Consider the following 27,287-nt stretch of genomic DNA (forward strand, 5'->3'; position numbering starts at 1 on the left):
GGAGACTACAGATGTCTGAATGGACCCTAAGGGGGGCATAGTATCTTTGCTACAGGCCCTAGCACCATAATATCTGTGTACAGCCCAGGATATAATATGGTCTCAGCAGGGCTCGAGTACTGCATGAACGTGTGGGAACGGCGTTCCTGCACTTTTTTAATAGCAGGAACGCCGTTCCCTTTTAGGGCCATCTTTAACGATGGGCAAAAGGACCAGGAAGCAATGAAGGCTTTGTACTCACCGCTTCCTGGTGCTCGGCTGTCGGCTGTGCAGGGCTGCCCACAGGCATGAGGGCTGAGGCGCTCTGTGACGTCACGCTGTGCGCAGCCTTCACGGCACAGCCGACAGCAGGATGCAGATCACGTAGGAGGAGAGGAGTGGCGGCGTCCAGAAGCAGGAGAGGGTAAGTGGTTTATTTTATGAGGCTGTGGAGAGGCACTGACTGGGGGCTGATAGAGAGGCACTGGGGGGCCGTTGGTGAGCGGCACTGGGGGGGCCACTGGTGAGAGGCACTGGGGGCTGATGGAGAGCCACTGGGGGCTGATGGAGAGCCACTGGGGGCTGATGGAGAGGCACTGGGGGCTGTGAGATGCACTGGGGGCTGATGGAGAGGCACTGGGGGTTGATGGGGAGGCTACTGGGGGCTGCTATAAGGCTACTGGGTGCTGCTATAAGGCTAATGGGTGCTGCTATGAAGCATGGGGCACTTATCTGAGGTCTGATTGGGGGTCATTCATATTGGGGTCTGAGCTGAGGTGTGATCTGAGGTCTTATTAACATTAGGGATCTTATTGGGGCTGTTAGTGGAGGTCTGATTAACATTGGGGGTCTGATTGGTGGTCTGACCTGAGGTGTAATGAAAAATATTTTTTTTATGGAGCAGCTTGGAGAAAAAAGGCCTTACAGTCTCCCACACTCCTTCTGCCCGGCCAAGCCAGCCAGCACCCATGAGGCCAAGCCTGTCAACACCCCTGAGGCCATTCCAGACAGCACCCCTGGAGCTAAGCCAGCCAGCACCCCTGGAGCTAAGCCAGCCAGCACCCCTGAGGCTAAGCCAGCCAGCACCCCTGAGGCTAAGCCAGCCAGCACCCCTGAGGCTAAGCCAGCCAGCACCCCTGAGGCTAAGCCAGCCAGCATGGCCTAAAATCTATATCGCAATATAATTTTAAGCATGTGCGATATATTCAATATTTTAGGGGGTTAAACTTTTTTTTTTTCCTTTTTATTTAATAACTATTAGCCTCCTTAGGGGCTAGAATCCTTGTCTTATTCACCCTAATAGATCTCTATTAGGATGAATAGGATTTCATACTCTCCCTGCTGCTGTGTGAACACAGCAGCAGGGAGCAGACCATAGCAGTGGGCTTCAGTAGCGTCCTGGCTGCCATGGTAACCGATCGGAGCCCCAGGATCACACTGCTAGGGCTCAGATTAGAAGCTGCCACCAATGATTTTTAACTGTGTGGAGGGGAGCGCAATTAATATAATACTTAGAAGAGAGGAAGTAGAAGGGAGGGACTGTGGCCACAGTGCCACCAATTAATATAATACTTAGAAGAGGGGAAGTAGAAGGGAGGGACCGTGACCACTGCACCACCAATTAATATAGTTATATGCCTGAATACAAACGTAGCCTGCATGTGCCGGCCATATCCCATACCTGGCCTCTATTACTGTGCGCCGTGATCCGCCGCAATTAACCCCTCAGGTCCTGAGGGGTTAATTGCAGCGGATCACGGCGCGCAGTAATATAGGCCAGGTATGGGATATGGCTGGCACATGCAGGCTATGTTTTGCAGTGGCCACAGTCCCTCCCCTCCTCCTCCTCCTCTATTCTCATTGGTGGTCAGCGGCAGCCGCACACAGGGAGAGACTCCCTCCTTCTCCACTGGGCGGGCTCATGAGAACATGGTGCGCGCCGAGTGCGGCGCATGCCATGTTCTACCACAATATTGCGATATAAATGAAATCTCTATCGTTGGCCAAATTTATACTTTACTTGACTGAAATGATAAGGGTTAAATTTGGACTTTTTGCAACTTCACTTTCCCAAGCCTATGCCCTCCTGCTTGTACATGAAGCCTTCCCTCCATTCCTGTGGCTCCAGCTGGGCCACCATGTCCACAGCCCGTCCGCATCCCTCAGCTGACATGACCGTATCCACCGTGCAGAACGTTCTAGAACTGTCATTCCTTCCGCATCTCTCATTGGCTCTTCACTCCGCCAATCATCGTGACGTTCTTAGTTTCGCGACAGCTCCCGCCCCGTTGCTGCTGCGGATCCACGCCTCTCTTTCTGCTTCCTCCGCAGTCATTGGCGGAGCCGCTGAGTGACGTCACAGGGTCGCTGTCGCTGCCGGAGGAAGAGTGTGGCCGGTACGGCGACTTGTGTGCGGTGAGTATTGGTGACGGGTGGCCACCCGGGACTGACCGGGTGTAATCTCGTATAGTGGGTAACCGGGCATTATGTGGCTGGGGATGGCATCATGTAGAATGAATGGACTCGGCAGCCATGATGCGGGAGGCCTGGGGCTGTGTGTGCGGATACTGTGTGACCTAAGCAAAGACTGGTGTAAAGGAGAAATGCCCATAGCAACCAATCAGAATCCACGCTTTATTTATCACGGCTTCTTAGGAAAATGAAAGGTGGACACCGATTGGTTGCAGCGAGTTCTTCTTTCCACCAGTTTTGATAAATCCCCCCTATAGTATCTGTGTTGTGTAATCACCTCCATAGTGCGGTACTGGTGCTTCATCATCCAGATCACACACTACCCCAGGATACGAGCAGAAAGTCCAGTATGACTGACCCAGTCACTCCGTCTGTCTTCTCATATATCTATCAGTCTATGAATGGATGGCTGCCACGCATACGCAGTGCGCTCTCGTTCACTTTGGGGGCCCCATTCTAGAGATAGGTGTAGATCCTAGCGGTGGGACCCGCACCTGTCTGACATTGGTAGCTAGGATATGCTACCAATGTCAGATGTGAGAAACCCCCTTTAAGGGTACGGCCACAAGGAGAGCGATCACAGATTAGCGCCGGTACATTTCAAATGCGAAATCTGTGGCATAAATTTACACACTGTGGATTTAAACTCGCGAAAACGGGGCCCAGGAAAGAGTGAGCTCCATATCCAGTAGTCCCATATTGAATAATGGAGCAGCAGAACACATGTCCGACCTGCTACTCTACATTTCGGGGAGCCCTGCAGTTTACGGGGCCCCTGTTCTCGTGATCGTGGACCCCCACTGATCTAATAATTGCCCCCTCTCCTGTGGATAGGGCATAACGTGAAATGACCAGAATACCCCTTCAATGTAATCAATAAGGGGGAATCCACTCATAGATTTGTTGCAGAAATTTGGGAAGACATTTCTACAACTGTCATGTAAACGGAGCTTGCAGAAATCCATGTGCTGGCCGCAGGAACAACCCTGCTGAGATGAACGGAACGGGTTTTCAGTTGCAGAAATGTCTGTAAGAAATCTGCCGTGTAGCCGGGATATTGAGCTTGAGCTGCGCTGGTACTATGAGCGCGAGAGACTCCGAATATAATACAGCACTTAGGCTGGTTTCACCCGGGCACGTTGCAGGAAAATGCGCGATATTTCCGCGCGAGTGCAAAGTGGTTTCATGCGTTTTGCACGCGCGTGAGAAAAATCGTCATGTTTGGTACCCAGACCCGAACCCGGACTTCTTCACAGAAGTTCGGGTTTGAGATTGGTGTTGTGTAGATTTTATTATTTTTCCTTATAACTAGGGCTGCAGCTAACGATTATTTGAATTAGGGGCGGGCGGTATAGGCGATATGGATTTTGTGCATATCGCCGGACTGCGATATGACCATGGAGCGGCATCCGATCAGTTACCATGGCAGCCAGGACTCTACTGAAGTCCTGGCTGCCATGGTATGTCAGTGAGCAGCATTATACTTACGTGTGCTGTGGCCGCCAGGCACTCCTTCTGTCTGTGCGGTGCATTGCTAATGCTTATAGCTCACGTGCGCCACGGCCGCCGGGCGCTTCTTCTTCTCATAGGTCTGTGCAGCGCATTGCTAATGCTATAAGCATTAGCAATGCGCCGCACAGACAGAAGAAGGAGCGCACGTAAGCTATAAGCATTGGCAATGCGCCGCACAGACAGAAGAAGGAGCGCCCAGCGGCCACAGCACACGTGAGTATAATGCTGCTCACTGACATACCATGGCAGCTAGGACTTCAGTAGCGTCCTGGCTGCCATTGTAACCGATCGGAGCCCCAGCATTACACTGCTGGGACTCCGATCGGAACTGCTGCTGCCACCAATGATGTGGGGGGAAGGGGGCCCCTGCCATCAATGATCAATACTGGGGAGGGGGGTGGGTTTGAGTTAGCAGAGGGGGCTGATTAAAAGGGAGAGGCTGGGGGGCCTACATCAGAGGCTGGGGGGCTGATCAGAGGCTGGCTGCCATGGTCAGCTCCCTGCTGTTGTGTGCACAAAGCACAGGGCAGCAGGAAGAGTGTAAAGTCCTATTCACCCTGATAGAGATCTATTGGGGTGAATAAGACAAGGGTTCTAGCCCTTAAGGAGGCTAATAGTTATTAAATAAAAAGTAAAAAAAATAAAGTTTAAACCCCCCAAATATAGAAAACAATATATCGCACATGCTTAAAATTATATAGCAATATTAGGCCATATCGCCCACCCCTAATTTGAATAATCGATTAGTTGTCGATAATTTCATCGATTAATCGGGAAAAACCACCAAAATGACAAAAAAAAGGGGTTTATATGATTTTACTTGAAAAATTATGTTCAAAGGCCATATTAAAACAAATTGTGGATGGCACCGTTATGGGGGAATCTGTGGATGGCACCGTTATGGGGGAATCTGTGGATGGCACCGTTATGGGGGAATCTGTGGATGGCACCGTTATGGGGGGATCTGTGGATGGCACCGTTATGGGGGGATCTGTGGATGGCACCGTTATAGGGGGATCTGTGGATGGCACCGTTATAGGGGGATCTGTGGATGGCGCCGTTATGGAGGGGATTTGTGGATGGCGCCGTTATGGAGGGGATTTGTGGATGGCGCCGTTATGGAGGGGATTTGTGGATGGCGCCGTTATGGAGGGGATTTGTGGATGGCGCCGTTATGGGGGGGATTTGTGGATGGCGCTGTTATGGGGTGGATTTGTGGATGGCGCTGTTATGGGGGGGATTTGTGGATGGCGCTGTTATGGGGGGGGATTTGTGGATGGCGCTGTTATGGGGGGGGATTTGTGGATGGCGCTGTTATGGGGGGGATTTGTGGATGGCGCTGTTATGGGGGGGGATTTGTGGATGGCGCTGTTATGGGGGGGGATTTGTGGATGGCGCTGTTATGGGGGGGGATTTGTGGATGGCGCTGTTATGGGGGGGGATTTGTGGATGGCGCTGTTATGGGGGGGGATTTGTGGATGGCGCTGTTATGGGGGGGATTTGTGGATGGCGCTGTTATGGGGAGAGGGATCTGTGGATGACAATATATAGCATCTTATGATATATGTGTCATCCACAGATCTCCCCCATAACAGTGCCATCCACACATCCCCCTCCACATAACAGCCCCAGCCCCAGCCCCGCCGCTCACAGCAGTCGACTATTCTGGCAGTAACTTTGAATCAGCACATCTTTATTACCTTAGAATGAAGCTCCAGTAACAAGCAGAGTTGGCGGCGGCGTAACGTCACTCACTCACGTGACGCACCTGCTCCGCCCACTTTATGAATGGAGCAGGCGTGTCACGTGAGTGACTTTATGCCGCCGTCCGCTCTGCTTGTTACTGGAGCTTCATTGTAAGGTAATAAAGATGTGCTGATTCAAAGTTCCAGGACCTGCAGGCATAGGCCTGCCCGCATAGCAACGAATCGGCCGATTATTCGATAACTGGATTCGTCGAAACAAATCCTGTTATCGAATATTATCGATAACGTTGATTAATCGTTGCAGCCCTACTTATAACATGGGTATAAGCGAAAATAGTAGCATTCTTAATACAGAATGCTTAGTAAAATGTCCATTGAGGGGTTAAAAATAAACAAATTTAACTCGCCCCATCTACTTGATTGTGTAGCGGATCTCCTCTTCTTTCTTCCTCAGGACCTGGCTAAAGGACCTTTTGATGATGTCACTGTGCTCATCACATGGTCCATCACCATGGTGATGGACCATGTGATGAGGGCAGTGACGTCACCAAAGGTCCCTTTCCTCCCAGGTCCTCGAAGAAGAAAGAAGGCAAGCCGGCTGTGCGAACAAGTGGATGAGGTGAGTTTAATTTATTTTATTTTTTTAACCCCTCCATCCCTAATTTACTTGGCATTCTGTAATAAGAATGCTATAATTTTCCCTTCTAACCATGTTATAAGAGAAAATAATAATGATCGGGCCCCCATCCCGATCGTCTCCTAGCAACCACGCGTTAAAAATCGCACCGCATCCGCACTTGTTTGCGGATGCTTGCGATTTCCACGCAGCCCTATTCACTTCTATGGGGCCTGCGTCGTGTGAAAAACGCACAATATAGAGTGTGCTGCGATTTTTCACGCAACGCACAAGTGATGAGTGAAAATCACCGCTCATGTGCGCAGCCCCATTCAAATGAATGGGTCCGGATTCAGTGCGGGTGCAATGCGTTCACCTCATGCATTGCACCCGCGTGGAAATCTCGCCTGTGTGAAAGGGGCCTTAGGTTTTTCAGCAGAAACTACTATTTTTTTTTATTTTTTTCTGATGGTGTTTCTACTTTTCCAGTTTTTCCAGTGTGTTGTAATCCACAGAACCCACTTGGCATTAATGTGGGAAGTCACTCCCTTGAATGGCGATCTGCCAATAATATGTGCGTGAGCCAGACTGAAATGACATGATGTTAACGCAAGGCATGTGCTAATGTATTGTGATTGCCCATATTGCTTCCTTTGCTGGCTTGATTCATTTTTCTTTCACATTATACACGGCCTGTATCCAGTGTTTATGACCACCCCAAAAATCCATCAGTGGTTGTGCTTGCACACTATAGGAAAAAGCACTGGCCTCTCTGGAGGCTGGACCATGGAAGCGCACATAGACACGCATGTGCAGTAGATCCCATCCCATACACATCGTTTCAGTGCTGCTGCAGTCCTCTGATTGGCCGGGGGGTCCAACACTTCTGCCGATCAGATGTCTGAAGGAGGCGGAGCTCCACGCGAGCACTACTTCCTCCTCATTACACTGCCCGTCGCCCCCCTTTGCAGCAGCAGCATAGTTTAATTACAAGTAATCGCTCCATTCAAGTGAACTACACTTCTGAGACGATGGGCAGTGTAATGAAGAGGAAGTAACACTTGCATGGAGTGCCGCCTTCTCTTTAAACAGCTGATTCCTAAGAATAGGTCATCAATATTAACAGGCTGCACAACCCCTTTAAAGGGAACCTGTCACCTAAAAAACGCCCCCCAAACCACCAGCATTACCTTAAAGTAGCGAACAGTACGTTCCTAAAGATCCTTTTCTTCCTCCGGCCAGATGCACCAAAATCTTGAAAAACGAACTTTAATCCGCTGCACGCGCTATGTAACAGCAGAGTTTGAAGTCAAGGCGGCATCAGCCTCCTCGCTTCAAGTCAGGATAACCACGCCCCCTTTCCCGTCCTCCCTTCACTGTGATTGACATCCTGCTGTGAGTCTAGGATCGTGCAAGTCTCGCGCATGCGTGGTGCACCCCTTGTCACTGTGCGATCCCGTCTCTGGCTCCCGCATTCGGCTGGCCGCTTCTTTTGTCCCTCCGCGCATGCGTCAGGCGCGCGCATGATGGAAAAGCCTGGCGCACGCGCAGAGAGGAAAGATTTTGGTGAAGAAAAGGATCTTTAGTAACATACTTCTGACTACTTTAAGGTAATGCTGGCGGTTTGGGAGGCTTTTTTTTTTTTTCAGGTGACAGGTTCCCTTTAACTTTCATATAAATTTAGAAATGTTAATCAGAAATATATTTTATCTATCAATCTAAGGGTACTTTCACACTAGCATTTTTCTTTTCTGGTATTGAGTTCTGTCCTAGGGGCTCAATACCGAATGGCGAGCATTCTGTTCAGTATGCATTAGGATGTCTTCAGTTCAGTCCCTCTTACGTTTTTTGGCCGGAGAAAATACTGCAGTCTTCTCTCCGGCCATAAATCCTGAACACTTGCCAGAATGCCGGATCCAGCATTAATTTCCATTGAAATGTAAGTGTTATGGCAAAACGGATCTGGTTTTACGGTCTCCGCATGCGCAGATCTTTAAAAATGCAAAAAAAAAATAGCGGATCCGTTTTTTTCAGATGACACCGGTGAGACGGATTCGTCTGACAAATGCCATCCGTTTCCGTCCTGATTGCCGGAATCCTGTGCCGCAAGTGTGTGAAAGTACCCTAATTAGGGCTGCAGTAAACGAATATTTTTGTAATCGAGTATTCTATCGATTATATTTCTCGATTCATCGAGTAATCTAATAAGAAAAAGCTACTTAAAATAACGTACGTAATTAGGTATGTATAAAGTTATTGGTTTGAAGGGGTTAATAACTTTATACATGCCTAATGCCAAGGTGCTTCCATTAACCCCTCCAAACCAATAACTTTATACATGCCCATTGGGTTTGGAGGGGTTAATGGAAGCACCTTGGCATTAGGCATGTATAAAGTTATTGGTCTGAAGAGGTTAATGAAAGCACCTTGGAGGTGCCTTCATTAACCCCTCTCTAAACCAATAACTTTATACATGCCAAGGTGGTGCTTGCAGCCTCCATTAACCACTCTCTCTCCATCTGCCTCCCCCCAGCCTCTGATCTGGCCTCCCCCCCCCCCAGCCTCTGATCTGCCTCCCCCCCAGCCTCTGATCTGCCTCCCCCCCTCCCCCCAGCCTCTGATCTGCATTCCCCCCCTCCCCCCAGCCTCTGATCTGCATTCCCCCCCTCCCCCCAGCCTCTGATCTGCCTCCCCTCCCTCCCCCCAGCCTCTGATCTGCCTCCCCTCCCTCCCCCCAGCCTCTGATCTGCCTCCCCTCCCTCCCCCCAGCCTCTGATCTGCCTCCCCCAGCCTCTGATATGCCCCCTCTGGTAACGCAACCCCCCCCCCCCCCTCCCCAGTATTAATCATTGGTGGCAGTGGCCACAGGGTCCCCCTCCTCCCCCCCCCCCCCATCATTGGTGGCAGTGTCAGTTCCGATCGGAGCCCCAGCAGTGTAATGCTGGGGCTCCGATCGGTTACCATGGGAGCCAGGACGCTGCTTAAGTCCTGGCTGCCATGGTATGTTAGTAGTGAGCAGAGAGCAGCGCATTATACTCACGTGCGCTGTGGCCGCCGGTCGCTCCTTCTTCTGTCTGTGCGGCGGATTGCTAATGCTGTAAGCATTAGCAATCCGCCGCACAGACAGAAGAAGGAGCGACCGGCGGACACAGCGCATGTGAGTATAATGCGCTGCTCTCTGCTCACTACTAACATACCATGGCAGCCAGGACTTAAGCAGCGTCCTGGCTCCCATGGTAACCGATCGGAGCCCCAGCATTACACTGCTGGGGCTCCGATCGGAACAGACACTGCCACCAATGATGGGGGGGGGGGAGGAGGGGGACCCTGTGGGATATGGCCGGCACATTCATTGGTGGTGCAGTGGCCACAGTCCCTCCCCTCCCCTCCCCTCCTCCTCCTCCTCCTACTTGGTCTTCAGCGGCAGCCGCGCACAGTGGGGAGGGAGAGACTCCCTCTCCCTCCTCCTCCCTCAGGTGTGCCGGCCGCTCAGTCCTGCCTCTCTGGCTCCGGAGGACACGGAAGCGGTGAGTGAGACGCTTAATTTCACTCCCGCTCCGTGATCACGTGATCTGAACGATTCCTCGATGCAGGGAAACTGCATCGATGAATTTTTTGACTCGATTTAATCGAGTTATTCGAATAATCGTTTCAGCCCTAACCCTAATGCCCTTATTTATCAAAAACAGTGAAAAGCAGGGTGTTCTACTCACTAGTTCTCACCTCTCCTATGTTCTCCCCTGTCCTTATACTATAAACAGGAATACACAGGGTGTTCTACTGGTGATAGATAATCAGTTCTCACCTGCGAAAAAAAAAATATATATATATAAAAGAAAAAATTCCACGGCACTTCCAAAAGTATATCAAATAAAGTGTATTTCAATCACCAAACAGCTGTGCTGTGGAATTTTTTTCTTTTGTATTTTTTGGAGGTTGGCACCCTTCTACAACTTTATGCTGTACTGCTCACATTCTTGCATTATTTACTCGCCTAAAGAATTATTAGGAACACCATACTAATACGGTGTTGGACCCCCCTTTTGCCTTCAGAACTGCCTTAATTCTACGTGGCATTGATTCAACAAGGTGCTGATAGCATTCTTTAGAAATGTTGGCCCATATTGATAGGATAGCATCTTGCAATTGATGGAGATTTGAGGAATGCACATCTAGGGCACGAAGCTCCTGTTCCACCACATCCCAAAGATGCTCTATTGGGTTGAGATCTGGTGACTGTGGGGGCCATTTTAGTACAGTGAACTCATTGTCATGTTCAAGAAACCAATTTGAAATGATTCGAGCTTTGTGACATGGTGCATTATCCTGCTGGAAGTAGCCATCAGAGGATGGGTACATGATGGTCATGAAGGGATGGACATGGTCAGAAACAATGCTCAGGTAGCCCGTGGCATTTAAACGATGGCCAATTGGCACTAAGGGGCCTAAAGTGTGCCCAGAAAACATCCCCCACACCATTACACCACCACCACCAGCCTGCACAGTGGTAACAAGGCATGATGGATACATGTTCTCATTCTGTTTACGCCAAATTCGGACTCTACCATTTGAATGTCTCAACAGAAATCGAGACTCATCAGACCAGGCAACATTTTTCCAGTCTTCAACAGTCCAATTTTGGTGAGCTCGTGCAAATTGTAGCCTCTTTTTCCTATTTGTAGTGGAGATGAGTGGTACCCGGTGGGGTCTTCTGCTGTTTGTAGCCCACCTTTCTTTCCCATTCTGACATTCAGTTTGGAGTTCAGGAGATTGTCTTGACCAGGACCACAACCCTACCTGCATTGAAGCAACTGCCATGTGATTGGCTGACTAGATAATCGCATTAACGAGAAATAGAACAGGTTTTCCTAATAATTCTTTAGGTGAGTGTGTGTGTGTGTGTGTGTGTGTGTGTGTGTGTGTATATATACACATTTGTCCACAGAAAAGGTTAGACTCTATATCTCTATCTATATCTTTTCTAACCTTTTCTGTGGACAAATGTATAGATTTCTTACAATTATCAAATGTAGAACAGTGTTTTCCAGTTACTAAATGCAGAGGGCATTGCATATTAACTTACAATGTGTGAAATTCCTGATGTTTTCTGTATTCCAATAAATATTGTTTAAAGGGGTTTTCAGGCTTTTAATATTGATGACCTACCCTTGGGATAAGTCATCAATATCAGATCGTCAGGAGTCTGACACCTGGAACCCCCACCGATCCGTGCATACCGTGGCTGCGCAGCCTTCCCTTCATATTTTACCTGCTCGCCGTCGACAGCGCAGCGGTGAGCAGGTGTAATTATAAGAAGCTGTCCCATTCACTTTAGTAGGAAGGATCCTTCCTATTCAAGTGTATAGGAACGAACCATCCCATAGAAATTAATGGGACGGCTTGTAATTACACCTGCTCACCGCTGCGCTGGCAAGGCGTGTGACTTCCCTTCAACCAACTGATCAGCGGGGGTACCGGGTGGACCCCTGCCGATATTATATCGATGACCTATCCTGAGGGTAAAATCCAAGAAAACCCCTTTAAGATCTATCTAAGTAGCCCGATTACTTACATGATGGTAAGAAAAATCCCAATGTTACCATTTTACTATAAGAAATGTGTTATTGGTAAATTATTGGCCATTTATGAAGGATATATATACACTATATGAGTGGGGGACAAAAGTATTATTTCTAACAAAACTCAAGATTATTGTATGCAAAAAATACAAATAATGAACACCGAAACTAGATATTTCTGAATGGGGTAAGTATGTGTGGTTAGGTGGTTGACTGACTGGTTTATGAAAATGCATCTGAAATAACGTATAACTCTCCATCTCTGGGGTCCGCTGCCATCTCAAAAATAAGACTTCTGACTCGTGTGAAGGGAGAGATGGATGCGCATGCGCTTCTCGCTGTTCACTTCTATAAGACTTCAGAAAATAGGCAAATGCCCTGTTCTTGATATTAGAGTGGGACCCTCAACCTAGGGGACATTTATGACATATCCTGTGGAGATGACAATTCACCCATTCTAATTTTCCAGTGTCACAAGTGGGATTTCCAGACATTAAAGCGCCCTACCACCAATCGCTAACCTGACCTGAGGAAAAGTAAATGAAGCCGATCCTCTTCTAATAAAAGATGGGTATATCGCACCACTGCCAGCACCAGCTTCTGACATGGTGGGAAATGATACCCATATCGCACTCCTGCCAGTGCCAGCTTCTGACATGGTGGGAAATGATACCCATATCGCACCCCTGCCAGTGCCAGCTTCTGACATGGTGGGAATTGAAAACCATATCGCACCCCTGCCAGTGCCAGCTTCTGACATGGTGGGAATTGAAAACCATATCGCACCCCTGCCGGTGCCAGCTTCTGGCATGGTGGAAAATGATAACAATACAGAATTCTGTAGAACATGGTGGAGTAGTAGCGCCCGGCTTCCTCCTGGTAACCCTCTGGTAGCTGGTGATTTACTATTACTACTGTTACCCTTTTTAAGTAGATGTTTGTTTCCTGTTTCAGATTTAGCGGAGATGGCGGACACGGTCCCTAACAGCGTTCCTCAGGCTGGAGCTGTGGTGAGTAGTTATCACATGTTTTCTGACCTTCTAGCCGGTGACTGGTGTCTCCTGACATGTCTGCTGTAATAAAATCTTGCATTTTCCTCATATAACAATTCTGGAGCATCTTCCTGTTACTCTGTTGTGTCATTCAGTGCTCCAGACTAAAATAAAATATCAAGGAGCCATTGGCATTGGGATGCTTAGGGGCATGAGGTTTCCTAGGCTATAGCCCACACAGTTAAAGGGGTCGCGCAATAATTTCTATGAACTTTCAGACATGCAGATTCACCTTGCTGATTATGCTTCCTTGATCCCTAGGTGCTGGGACTTGGCTCATTCGCTTCCAGGCCTCTTGGGTTTCACTATGAAAACTTTTATCTTGATGCCGCTGCAGCCAAACACTGGCCACAGTGGAGATCTGCTCTCCTTGCATCACATGACCATTTAACATAATGCAAGGGAAGCAGTGGTCAGTTATTCGCTGTAATGGCGTCAAACAGGATGTTTTCACGAAGGGACTCAAGACAAGCAACCGGGGCTGGGGAGCAAACGAGCCAGGACCCAGAACTGGGGATCAGGTAAGTGTGATCACCAACAAAGGTCCTTCCAGTCTCAGAAATTAGCGTATACAAACCCTTTAAGGCCACTTTCACACTGGAGTCTCTGGGTCCGCTTGTGAGATCCGTTCCAGGGCTCTCACAAGCGGCCCAAAACGGATCGGTTCAGCCCCAATGCATTTTGAATGGATAAGAATGCGTTCAGAAGGCATCAGTTTGGCTCCGTTCCGCCTCCATTCCGCTCTGGAGGTGGACAGCAAAATGCGGCTTGCAGCGTTTTGATGTCCGCCTGTCTAGGCGGAGCCAAACAGATCCGTCCTGACTTACAGTGTAAGTCAATGGGGATGGATACGTTTTCACTGACACAATCTGGTGCATATGAAAACGGATCCGTCCCCCATTGACTTTCAATGTAAGTCAGGACGGATCCGTTTTGACTTTGTTCATGATAATGCAAACGGATCGGTTCTGAACGGATACAAACGTTTGCATTATCGGTGCGGATTCGTCTGTGCAGATACAATACGGATCTGCACCAAACGCATATGTGAAAGTAGCCCAAGTAGTTAATTTTTTAAGGGGGTTTCAAACCAATATTCTTCTATATGTGACACAGAATGGGTCAAAATAAACTATCCCCACTGCACTCCTTAAAGGGCCAGACACTGGGCTGGGGACAGGTGTGTTTTGTTTTTTTTTATTATTTTTTTTTTATCTACATTTATAAAAAAATATAATACTTCAGAAGCTTTACTCTTTTTATTCTCAACACCTCTGCCTGTCAGTGAATGAAAACCTTTGTTTGCTCTCAGAGGGAGGAAAGATTGCCCATATTCTGGTGCTGCTCACTGTGTAACTGTGGCCGGACATGGACATTCAGTCGGTGAATGTCAACCTTGAAGGTTTCCATTTAATGCCAGCAAGCAGCCTTCTGTACCCATTGGAGGATATGTCAGAATAAAAGACCTTTAATTTGCATGATAACCCTGAGTGTGCGGTGGGATCACATCCACTCCACTGAAGCACCTCACAGACTGGGCAACGATTGCAAACATAACAATCTACTACCATGTAAATGTGAACAGAGCCCAAATGAATGGATCTTTGACGTCTGGAGGGTGGGGGACGTAATGTGATAGGGTTGGCTGTTATGTTTTCTGACCTTTGGTTGCCATAATCTCAGTAAATGGAAATGGTTAATTAAAGCTCATTAAATATTAACTCTCCTTACATTCCAGCGCTGGTAGATAATTAAAGATAATGCTGAGTAGCTGCACTCGCTGTATGGCCTCTTCCGTATCTCTCGTCTGCAGTCCCTGTTTCCAGGCCTCCTATTAGGCTGGTGTCACACCTGCCCTGCCGGTTGCCGGCCCCATGAAAGGCGTTATTTCATCTGCGCTCTTCACTAGCCTTCCACCGGTCTCCTCTTCCTGTATCTGTCAGGGGGCGGTACCGTCAGGCTTGATTGACAGTACAGGAAAGCCGCTCTCTGGTGATATCGTCGGGCTGCCTGCTTGTACGAGCGTGCCCCCAATGCTGCTGTTAGCAGTGTCCAATAGCAGCTTCGTCAGTGAGGATCCTCTGCCCCGGCCATGTTAAGAGTGGGGGTCAGAACGGGAGAGACCGCACATGCACGAATATGCTCGCTCCCGTCTACCTGCCAACAAGGAAAAAGAAGACGCCGCACAAGCGCGGCCCCCGCTGCCCCTCATGCTTGGCTTCACCCCTTTCTCTCACCTCTTTAGAAAAGTGTTGAACCTTAAAAAGTCGCAAGTTATGGCTTGCATGTGACAATAGTGGTGTAAAGACCTTTGTAAAAGTCCCTCTGTGTGTTTTGGTGAACATTTTTTGCATATGAAAAGCTTCTGGTGCCCACGAACTTAGTCATAGGCCCACATTCACCCAATGGAGGAGAGAAGAGTGCCCTATTCACCTGTGTCTGGGTGGCAAATGCTGGCAAATTATTGTTGTTACTATATATATATATATATATATATATATATTATTTTTCTTTTTTTTCTTTTTATCTTTTTATGGTAAAGTGCAGTAGATTGTACAATCAGCCGCCAAAAAAACCTATACCATGCAGTTTACACTTTCTTTTTTAGATTATGGCCAACCATGTTTTATGGTTACATGACAACGTTCCGTTGTTAGCACCATAATGTTAATCTGGGATTCATTGGTTAACCCGCTCCAACCAGACGATTTTCAATTTTTGTCTTTCATTCTCTGCCTTCCTGGAGCCATAACTTTATTATTTTTCTCTGTTCACGTAGCCATATTAAGGTTAGATTATAATTTTTTTTTCATGGGACAAGTTGTTTTTTTCGATTTGGCACCATTTAATATTGCATACAATGTACTGGGAAGCTGGAAAAAAACAAAAACTAATGGGGTGAAATTGGGTAATAAACACAATTCCCGCCACAGTTTTATCTTTTTTCTATCTCGTTTCATTTTTGCGTTCAGTATAATCAGTATGATTACGGTGATACCACATTTTTATAGGTTATCTTGTGTTTTACCGTAATGCTTAAAAATAAAAAATAAATTAAAAACTTTGCATCACCATATTCTGACCACCATAACTTTTTTCTATGTATGTCTTTGGAGTTGTTAGAGGGTTAATTTTTTGAAGTTCAATCTTTAGTTTTTATTGATACCATTTTGGAGTGTGACTTTTTGATCTCCTATTTATTTGGAGAGGAGAAGCTGTGAAAAATGTTGTCCGCTTTAGTTTTTTTCTACAGGATATATAGGTTTATATTTTAATAGTATGGGCATTTTGGACCTGGTGGTACAAATGATGTTTATTTTTTTTAATTTTATTTCTTTATTATAGGGAGAGGGTGGTGATTAGAATTAATCTTTTATTTTTTTATTTTTTTTTTATTTACATTTTTTAATACATTTTTTTTTATCTTTTTTTTTTTTTTCTTATACTAAGTCCCCTTAGACAATTGTAGTCTATAGGAGATGCGCTATGCTCCTGTAGAGCCCTGCCTATTAGTAACATATTGCTGTGGTATCCTCAGGCCTTCCTAAGTCTCGAGGCTACCACAGGAAACAAATGGCTCCCTCGATTTCAGCGTCGGGGTGCTGTTTGGGCCACGGGAGCCTAGTTCTTCTGGGGAAAAGCTGCTCAGATGCACAGACATTAGCTCTGGGTGTCTACTGGGTAAAACGGCAGGCTACCAGCAGCTACGGCGCCTGCTACACTCCAAAGGGGACACCATCTTTAAATGGCTGACAGGCGTGAATGTTGGGAATGGGTTAAACGAAAGGAGTATACATAAGAGATTTAAAGGGAGTCTGTCATCAGGAGCTGCGCTGATAAAGGCAATGACACATGGGCTATGCTCACCTGAAAAGAATTTCTAAACTGTAGAAATAAAAGTCCTACCTTTTATACAAACCAGTAGCTCCTCACGCTTTATCTGTGCCTCATTTGTGAGTTTTCACTTCTCTCGCTACTTTTCAAAATTGGTACAAAATGTGGGAGGTGGCGGGAGCGTCCATGGCCCAACATATTTACTATAATTTACACCAGAAACAGTCAGAGCTGGTGTAGATTAGATTTTCTGATGCACCGACTGCCTGGAGATGCACCACATTTAGTAATAGGTCCGTGGCTTTTAAATTTTGCTCATTCTACACCAATGGACTTAAAGGGGTTGTCTTATATGGATGACCTGTCATCAGGATAGGTCATCAATAGCTTATCGGGGGGGGTCCACGTCCCAGCCCCAGCACCTCCACTTATCAGCTGTTTGAAGAGAAGCGCCACTTCCTTTTCACTACACTTTGCGTCGTCTCCTCTGGAACGGTGGTGTAATGTAATGACAAGCACTCGCTCCATTCACTGCACTGCCGAGGCGACAGGTAATGTAATGAAGAGTAAGTGGCACTCGCATGGAGCGCCGCCGCCTCGTTAAACAGCTGATCAGCGGGGGTGTCAGGTGTCTGTTCTCCACTGATCAGACCTATGACACTAGGTCATCAATATATGGCAGGACAACCCCTTTAACACTGACTGGCATTTGTAACGCTGGTCTTGGTACATCTGCCCCATACTGTATTATGAATGTATTGAGAAAAATATATGCTATAAATGATAACCGTTTTTTTTTTTTTTTTTTGTAGCAATTCCTGATGGCGAATAAACTTGACACGGCGATGTGGCTGTCGCGATGGTTCACGGTTTACTGTTCAGCATTATTTATTCTTCCTATTTTAGGGTAGGTTCCTCTTATTTTTTGTAGAGTATTCTCAGACTAGATTTGGAGGAACATATTGTTCATTATTCTACGGTGAACCTATGTAAGCGATTGCATATACCGCTCCATCCGTTTTATACTCCAGTTATTAGAATCCCTCTGTATAAGCTGAAACGATAGTAGGACAAGATGGTTCCCAGGAAGTCCAATTACTCAACATTGCCCTCAGAGCCTATCAGTCTACATTCATAGGGGCCATAGAAGTCTATTCATCTACATCTGGAGCAGCACTACCTACATTGTACCATTTTTCGGATATTTTTTTCCATGTGTCCAGATATGCTCGCTTCCTTATTGCAATAGATTAAACAGAGTGAATTAAAGGGGTATTCCGGTTGTTAGGGGGTAATGTCTATCTCCTACCCCTATTAGATGGCGTACCACACAGCAGCTGGTCGGGCATGCAATCGGCCACTCCATTAGTATGGGACTCATAGATATAAATGGAATAGCCACATGCATGTGCAATTGTGCAATCTGGTGCTCCGTTCATTTCAGGGGGGCTGCATGGGGTAATGGGCCCCCCCGGTTTTGTGATCGATGGAGGTCCTATCGCTGATCTAATAGTTGCAGGATAGGGGATAATTTCTAACAACCGGAATACCCCCTTTAAGCATTAAAATGTAGTACGGATTTGCCTGTGTCACCTTTTAATTGTGCGTTTCTTTTTTACTCCACAGCTTACATGAAGCTGCCAGTTTTTATCAGCGTGCCTTGCTGGCCAATGCCCTCACCAGTGCCCTGCGGTTACACCAGAGGTTGCCACACTTCCAGCTGAGTCGGGCATTTTTAAGCCAGGCTCTGTTAGAGGACAGCTGCCACTACCTATTGTATTCACTAATCTTCGTCAATTCCTACCCTGTCACCAGTATCCTTTTCTAGGAGCGGTCTACTATGGTTAGTTAGAAAAGTGTCAAATATGGGCTCATTCAGACGGCCGTATGCTGTGCGCAAAAATGGGGGTCCGTTTTTTTGCAGACAGTTCAGCATGTCCGCAAAAAAACGGATTGCATTCTGTTTTTTTTGCTGATCCATAGACTTCAACAGGGCCATGTCCTGATTTTCACTGAGAAGTATTGGACATGTTTAATTTTTTTGCTGAGCCGTGCAATGGAAGAAACGGGCCCCATAGAAGTGAATGGGACAGCATCTAATTCGCAAAAAAAAAAAACGGATCCGCATTTTTGCGGACAGCATACGGCTGTCTGAATGAGCCCTAAGAAAGAGATGTCACAACATCTGAACATTGTGAATAAGGGGTGTGAAAATATAGGCCTTAGGGGTTTTCCGGGCTCCTTATGTTGATGACCCTCAGGATAGGTCATTAATATCTCATTGATGAGCCGATAGTTGGGTGTGCAGAGTGTCAGACCCTCTTCAATGAGACTGATGACCATCAGGCTATTATATCAGGAGCCTGGAAAACCCCTTTAAAGGGGTCTTACTACCTTAGACACTTATCGTAGATCCACAGGACATGCCACGAATGTCTGATAAGTGTAGGTTCCAGAGGTGGGATCCACATCTAACTCCAGAGTGTTTTCTTTACTCCTTTTATTTAACTGCTTGACTGTGTCGAATAGTCACTGCCTCACCTGTCTGGACAGATTTTGGGGACTACATGCTAGAGATTGCAGGCCCTAGCCCCCCAGACCGGCAGTATGGTGTCTCCCAACTCCCATCTTCTCTGATGAAGCAGTCATTAGTCGACACAAGAAAACCACCTAGTACGTTGGTGATAAGCGTGGGTCTACGTATCTGTCAGACTCCATGTGCTGGCTGTCTTTTTGGGAACCATAGAAATGAATGGGTCTATGTGCAATACGCAAAAAATGCAAATCGCACATGGATGCAAAATACAGTCGTGTGCATGAGGCCTTATATTTTTTTAGATCATAACAAGGTCATTTTATCAACCCACATGAGACTGGCGATGGTAATTGACCATATATGAGAGGCGTATGTGAAACTGTTATAGGGTCTATATGGGGGACAGTGCTTTCCCCACTTTAAACCCCAAAATAATCAATCAAAGGGGTTCTTCGGGATCTCTTATACTGATGACTTATCCTCAGCATAGGTCATCAATATCAGATCGCCAGCGGTCCGACACCCCCACCAATCAGCTGTATGAAGGGAAGGGGCACGCAGGGTGCATGTGACGTCTCCTTTCTCTCTTCTTGCTCACTGTTGCTTTGCAATAGACAGCAGCAGCAAGCAGGAAGAGAGATGGGAGACAGCATGTGCACACTGCGTGCACCTTCCCTTCATACAGCTGATTGGTGGGAGTGTCGGACCCCCACCGATCTGATAGTGATGACCTATACTGAGGATAGGTCATCAATATTAAAAGCTTGGAGAACCCCTTTAAATCATTACATCTCTGTGTGTAAGGCAGTGACATTTGATATAGAAACGATTTGTCTTCCTTAATCTGGTTCTCAGTGAGCATATTCCCTGTTTTGCTGTTTTCATTGCTTCATGCGTCGACATACACGAAGAAGGTCCTGGATGTAAGTATTCTGTCTGTAGCATTACTATGGTTTGTCCTCCCCAGTCATGACCATTGATGTCTATGATGTAAAGACATGTCCTGCTGATCACAGGGTATTCTAAATGCTGAAAAGCAACTATTGTCCAAGTGTACTGTGGTGGTAAGGCACAAGGGCGGATTGACCATAGACCCTACAGTAGGGGTGCATGCGGCCCCCAGAGCCATGGTTTGCGGCACCTGTCCTGCTGGGCAGAAACACAGCTGATCGCGCAATTAGCTAGTTCCTGTGGAGCCGCACGATTGCAGGGTTACAGCTCCTACACTGTAGCAGGAGCAGGACGGGTCCCCGGCTGCCAGAGGCCGCGGGGAGCCAAGGAGAAGGCAGAAGCAGTGTATCTGCACTTCTGCCTTCTCCTCACACAGGTGAGCAGCGCGCTGTGCAGTTTAGACCCAGCGATCACGTGATTGCTGGGTGTCAGGGGCAGAGGACTGCAGAGCCTCACCAGCTCTGCCTTGTACAAAGCCCCCCTCAGCAGGCTGGTTTTCCCTGTAACTGCTCCTTTGGATGCTCCAGTTACAGTGGAAATAGTGCAAAAATAAAGTCCCCCAAAGGTTTTTTATGGAACTGTCAGTGTCGCCCAGAGTTCTTTTAAAGACCTCTTGGGGGATGTACAGTGCTGCAAAAATATATAAAAAAAGAAAACATTTTAGCAAAAAGATGAATAAATATTTATAAATAAACGGAAACTATAAAAAGGAAAAAGTGCAAAATTAAAATTCTTCACGGTCCTATTAGGGCCGTTTCACACGAGCGGATGCCGTGCGTGGCATCCGCTCCGTGAAAGAGTGCCTAGACCCGCTGCAGACTGCAGAGGCACGGAGCAGTAACATGACTGTTAATGCTCCGTGCCTGTCTGTGATCTCTTTCCTACGAAATCACAGTGACAACTGTGATTTCGTAGGAAAGAGATCACAGACAGGCACGGAGCATTAACAGTCATGTTACTGCTCCGTGCCTCTGGAGTCTGCAGCGGGTCTTGGCACTCTTTCACGGAGCGGATGCCACGCACGGCATCCGCTCGTGTGAAACGGCCCTTATGTGGCAAAAATATATTTAAAAAATAAATAATAAAGTGATGATAAAAAAATGCTAAATATATAAAATACAAATAAAAGGTAAAAAAGGTCTTTGTAGCAGAAATACATAAAGAAAAAATGGTAAAATACATAAAAGAAAAAAACTCACCCCATTAATGTGAAACTGTACATATTGTATAATAAAACGATCCAAAACATATAGGGACTAATTATAATTTGCATATTTAAATAATGAACTATAGTTTGAATAAACATGACTTTAAAAAAAAAAGTACAGTTTCCTCCTAATCAAAATTAAAAAATATAAAAGCCCTGTGTAATTTTGGTAGTCCAAAAAATAAAAAAAAAGTTCCAAGTGTTCTATATCACAAAAAAGTGACTGTCATTAACCCATTGACGACCAGCACCGTACATGTACGGCGCAACCAGACGTGACTTAACACCCAGCGGCGTATATGTACAGCTCTCCGGCGGGTGCAGGAGCTGTGCCCACCCGATCCGCGGCAGGGGTCCGGCAGTCACTGATAGCCGGACCCGATGGCAGGGATCCGGCAGTCACTGATAACCGAACCCGATGGCAGGGAAGGCAGCCTGATGGCTTCTTTAGGCATCGTGGCTGCCTTCTGGGAGAGCCTGTGAGATCCAGCCCCCTGGATCTCACATGCAAACAGGCTGTAAGTGTGTTACAGTGTGTAATAATACACTTACAGCCAATGCAGAAATACAGAAGTATTGTGATGCATTGTAAAAGGGATCAGACCCCCAAAAGTTGAAGTTCCAGAGTGGGACAAAAAATGACCTAACCCCTCAGGTGAACACAGTAAAAAAAAAAAAACTGTGCTAAAAAAAACATTTTTTATCACCTTTCACCACTAAAAGTGCAACACCAAGCGATCAAAAAGGCATATGCCCCCCAAAATAGTACCAATCTAACCGTCACCTCATCCCGCAAAAAATTAGCCACTACCTAAGACAATCGCCCAAAAAAAAAATAATGGCTCTCGTCTCAGACTATGGAGACACTAAAACATGATTTATTTATTTTTTGTTTCAAAAATGCTTTTATTGTGTTAAATGTAAAAAAAAAAAAAAAAGACACTTCTATGACATATTAGGTATCGCTGCGTAACAACCTGCTCTATAAAAATACCACATGACCTAACCCTTCGGGTGAACACCGTAAAAAAAAGCGGTGTAAAAAAAAAAAGCAATTTATTTTTGTAATCTTACATCATAAAAAGTGTAATAGCAAGCGATCAAAAAGTCATATGCACCCCAAAATAGTACCAATCAAACCGTCATCTCATCCCACAAAAATGATACCCTACCTAAGACAATCGCCCGAAAACTGAAAAAACTATGGCTCTCAGACTATGGAGACACTAAAAATGATTTATTTTTATTTTTTTTGTTTTCAAAATTATATCATTGTGTAAAACTTACATGAATAAAAAAAAAAGTGTCCGTACTGGCTTGCTCTATAAAAATATCACATGTCCTAACTCCTCAGATGAACATCGTAAAAAAAAAAAAAAAATTGTAAGAAAAGCTTTTTTTTGTCACCTTACATCATACAAAGTGTAATAGCAAGTGATCAAAAGGTCATGCGCACCCTGTGACTTGGCTTTCAGAATATGGAGACACTAAAAAAGCATTTTTTTCAAAAATTCTTTTATATAAAACTGAAACAAAAAAGCTGTCATATTCGGTATTGTTGCATCCGTAACAACCTGCTCTAACCTGTCAGATGAACGTTGTAAATAACAAAAAAAAAAAACGATGCCAAAACAGCTATTTTTTTGTTATCTTGCCTCACAAAAAGTGTAATATAGAGCAACCAAAAACTCTGGGTGGTTTCTATTATTTAAGCCTTAAAAAGTGACTTCAGACCTGAACTGGTCCTTAAAAAGTGGGTTTTGGAAATTTTCTTAAAAATTTCAAGATTTATTTCTAAGCCCTCTAACGTCCCCAAAAAATAAAATGGCATTCACAAAATTATCCAAACATGAAGTAGACATATGGGGAAGTAAAGTAGTAACTATTTTTGGAGTTATTACTATCTATTATAAAAGTAAGTGAGTATTACAAGGGCAGCAGTTCAGGGGTTATTAGGTCCGTGCATGCTAATGTGGGTGCACCTAGCCATTGTGGTGAATGACACCAACCGCTTGCCTGTCCCCTCTCCAGACATGTCTGTTTCAGTAACTACTTGCATTCCCATATGTAATAACAATTCTGGAGCAGGTGCCATTCCGAAGTTATGAATGAATTGCCAGCAGTCTACTATAAAGGTCCAGTTGGGGGGTGTCCCTGCACAGTCTGATACTGGCAGTGCTGATTGGATCCATTGACCCATCTGGACCTTCACTGCAAAATGCTAGCGATTCATTTATAACTTCTAGTTGGAATAATAAAGGAATGGCACAACACAGAGCCATAAGAATAGATGCTCCAGGATTGTTATTACATGTGGATTGCAAATAGTTACTAAAACATGTTGGGAAAGGTTTCAGATCCTCGTTAACTTTGTCTTCTGCTGGATTAGTAAATCTACCCCAGTATTGTTTTGAGATTACAAACCAACAGGTTTTACAGGCGTGGTTAGTATTAAGAGGTGGAGCTTACAAGTTGGGCTAGTTTCATAATGGCACTAAAGTCTTCTGGCAGAGGAACAGCCTGTGGGAGTTCATTGCATCCGGAATAGCCGGATACTACCTTTCCCCACCAGAGCCAGCTGGTTTCCAGCATTAGGGTCCATTCACACGTCCGCAAATGGGTCCGCTTCCGTTCCGCAATATTGGGAATGGGTGCGGACCCATTCATTCTCAATGAGGCAGAACGGGATGCGGATAGCACACTATGTGCTTTCTGCATTTCCGGAGCACGAACTTCCGGGCCGCGGCTCCGCAAAAAAAAGAGAACAGGTCCTATTCTTGTCGCAATTGCGGACAAGAATAGGCAGTTCTGTGGGGGGGTGCCGGCCGGGTGTATTGCGGATCCGCAATACACTACGGACATTTTTGCTGGATCCGTCATGGATCAGCAAAAACACTTCCATCATAATAATACAACCGGCCGCATCCGTTATAAGATCCGATTGTATTATCTCTAAAATAGCCATGCCTTTAATTTTGCTGCTATTAAAGGGAGTTTTATTTTTTTATTGAAAACTGCTGTGGAGCTGCTAAAATAATAAAAAAGAAGAACTCTCCTTACTTTAACCAGCCCCCTGCAATCCAGAGATTCTGTCCCTTCCCTGGGCTGCAGTCAGTGATATATTGCTGTGGTTGAGGTGATGACATCCTGTATACTGCTGCATCAAATCACTTGTCTCGGCTATCTCAAGCAGTACACCACTGAGTTCAGTGATTGGCTGCAGCGGTATACAGGATGTCATCACTGCATCCACATCAGTATGTCACTGATGTAGCCTGGGGAAGAGGAAAGAACAGCTGCGCTGGATTGGAGGGGGCTGGTTAAGATAAGACAAGTTTTTTATTTTATTTTTTTTGTTTTTTTTTACTGGCCCCACAGCCGTTTTCAGTAAAGACAATTAAGTCTGACAGCCCCTTTAATGCTCGCAAAGGGAAGTTATGAAGGCTATGATTATAGACTGGCATACTGCTGGGGCCTGCCATGTCCTTACCTCATGCCTGCTATTAATGCTATGATATATAGGGAGTTCAATCTACTGGATCCTTGTAAAATCTGGAGATTCTCATTTATCACAAGTGAAACCTGAAGATTTTCGGAATGTACTTATATTTCTTTTTATTTCAGGCCAAGGGAGCAAACAGTTTGCAGTTTGTCAGGTCTCTTCTGGATAAACTGAACTCAAATCAGCAAAATATTCTGAAGTTCATCGCTTGCAATGAGATCTTTTTAATGCCAGCCACAGTCTTCATGCTGCTCAGGTATGAATTAGTAATAGGAACACAGACTTGAGATCACTACCTTAACCATTGAAGGGGTTCTCGGGAGTTAATAAATCAAATAAAAATGTATTTTACTTTATTGTAAACACAGGGAACAGTCATCAGGGCAAATAAAATTCTAATTACCCATGTATATGTGTTTTACAGCGGTCAGGGAAGCTTGTTGCAGCCTTTTATTTACTACAGATTCCTGACACTGCGTTATTCCTCCAGAAGAAATCCCTACTGCCGGTAAGCATCCGAAATTTTCCTGCTTTTTACTTTAGACTACTAGTGTTCACAGTAGAATTGTGAATCCAGTAGCCTGATGCGATGGGCTGTTCTGGCATAAAGGCAGCTGTATTTGTCCAGCCGAAACAATGCTGGATCCAATTATAGTTAGTGGGGGTCCGTCTGTACCCAATGCCAGATACGGTGAGATCTGGTTGCTTGATTCTCAGCCTCTTCAGGATACTGGAATTCAAACGTAACTGTGAATGGGCCTCAACTTTCTCTTTCCTATAATGTAAATAGCTTTCATTTTGATGCAGTTTTGTGGTCTCAACTTACTGTCCGGACATAAACAATCAGCTTTCCCCTGGACAAGCACAGCACTATGTCCAAGTGACCTGACGCCCTGGGGGGATTAACCAAATGAAGCCTGACTGTATGCACGCTTCCATCCCTGTGTCTCTACTGTGCATGCTCCATATCCAAGGACCGGGGAATGCGCAGTAGAAATTTACATGTCGCTATTGTGCATCCAGGACAATCTATCGATGCATGTGCAGTGTTAGATTTGTTCTATGTGGCCTACTGCCCATGCACAGATACATTGTCCTAGACGCACAGTGGAGGAAAAAATTGGTGGCATTATGTATGTGAAAAGTATTTTTCTGTACAATAGCCCATTGTACAACCTGGCTCGAACCAGGCATAGGCTGACTAATGTTTTCTTGTATAATATGTTGGCACATGCCCCGTTGTGTCCTGTAGGCCAACGTGCCTGGGTTACAGCCTCTGCTGCCATGTAGTCTTTGCCACTTGTAGTCGAGATTTTGTTTGAACAGTAGTATACAATTTCCGTGAAATTAAGAGTGCAGTCTGCTGATACAAAGTATATTTAATCCCCCATTTACCAGGACTTTGTTCACCGAGCTGAGGATTATCCTGGAGCACCTTATAATGAAACCAGCATGTCCAGACTTTGTCAGAAGACTGTGCCTCAGCAGCATTGCCTTTATAAGCCGGCTGGCACCAACCGTCGCATAAGTTATTCTAAATTAAATTATACAATATGTATGTAAATGAGCATTAGCAGCTGGTATTTCTGCTCTCTGTATGATATCCAGATGGTTTACAATGATGATGGCATCCACACAGATCCATGCAAACAACGCTGAATTCTCTTCTGCCTTTTTATACATCACTTGTTACAATTTCTTAGCGTGATCCCTGTGACGTGTTCCCCTTAGGCGAATGTAAGACTGATTGCTACACCGTGAACCCACTTTGTACATACTAATAGAAGTACTGTCAGGAATCTCCTCTCCTGGTCGCCTTAGAAAGCTGCAGCATGGGGTTTTTAATATGTAAGCTGCAGAAAATGCACAAAGTTTGTCTGAGAACAAGGGAAAATGCAGCGACCTGTAAATGTCGTAGAATCAGTTTTCCGGGAACGTTGTACAAATTAAAGAAATATTACTTTATGGTTCTGAGGTCTTTCTTTCTGATTATATAATCTCGTTTGTATGAAGATTACTATCGAAATGTACATAGGATATACAGTACTGTTTACACCGTGATTTTAGAGCATTTTTGAGGTTCGTAGGTCCTAGAAATGTCCAACCATTCCCCCTTCCCCAAAGTGTACACCTTCAAAAGATGCAATAAACTTCATAACTGAACCAAAACAACTGTATACAGGTGTGTAGTATATTGAATGTCCTGTACCTCCAGTACACACACTCTTTATTTTTTTATTATTATTTTTTTTTATCCTTCTGTTCTTCCTTTTTTGCCACCAATCTCATGTAGTCTCGGTACCACATGAGCAGATGGGGCCAGTACTCTCTGAATGTAGCA

General features: G+C 45.6%; 1 protein-coding gene across 2 annotated transcripts; it reads left to right on the forward strand.

Annotated features, from left to right (window-relative positions):
- Positions 1-2,296: 2,296 nt before the first annotated feature.
- On the forward strand, positions 2,297-26,911 carry TMEM33 (transmembrane protein 33). 2 transcript variants are annotated; one of them, XM_044292092.1, is made up of 8 exons: positions 2,297-2,394; positions 12,819-12,874; positions 17,563-17,657; positions 18,377-18,564; positions 20,142-20,209; positions 25,069-25,202; positions 25,371-25,454; positions 26,345-26,911. In XM_044292092.1, the coding sequence occupies exons 2-8, from the start codon at positions 12,830-12,832 to the stop codon at positions 26,472-26,474; spliced, it is 744 nt and encodes a 247-aa protein (XP_044148027.1). In that variant the 5' UTR covers positions 2,297-2,394; positions 12,819-12,829; the 3' UTR covers positions 26,475-26,911. The 2 variants fall into 2 exon arrangements, with proteins under 2 accessions (XP_044148027.1, XP_044148101.1); XM_044292166.1 differs by lacking the exon at positions 2,297-2,394 and adding an exon at positions 10,880-10,926.
- The last annotated feature ends 376 nt before the right edge of the window (positions 26,912-27,287 follow it).

Source organism: Bufo gargarizans, chromosome 1 (assembly GCF_014858855.1).
Source record: "Bufo gargarizans isolate SCDJY-AF-19 chromosome 1, ASM1485885v1, whole genome shotgun sequence".
In the NCBI taxonomy this organism is placed as follows: domain Eukaryota; kingdom Metazoa; phylum Chordata; class Amphibia; order Anura; family Bufonidae; genus Bufo; species Bufo gargarizans.

Coding starts and splice junctions, on each gene's coding strand:
- TMEM33 (XM_044292092.1), top strand. CDS start 12,830: ATGGCGGACACGGTCCCTAACAGCGTTCCTCAGGCTGGAGCTGTG. Junction 25,203..25,370: donor ACAGTCTTCATGCTGCTCAG/GTATGAATTAGT, acceptor TGTGTTTTACAG/CGGTCAGGGAAGCTTGTTGC. Junction 25,455..26,344: donor AGAAGAAATCCCTACTGCCG/GTAAGCATCCGA, acceptor CCCATTTACCAG/GACTTTGTTCACCGAGCTGA.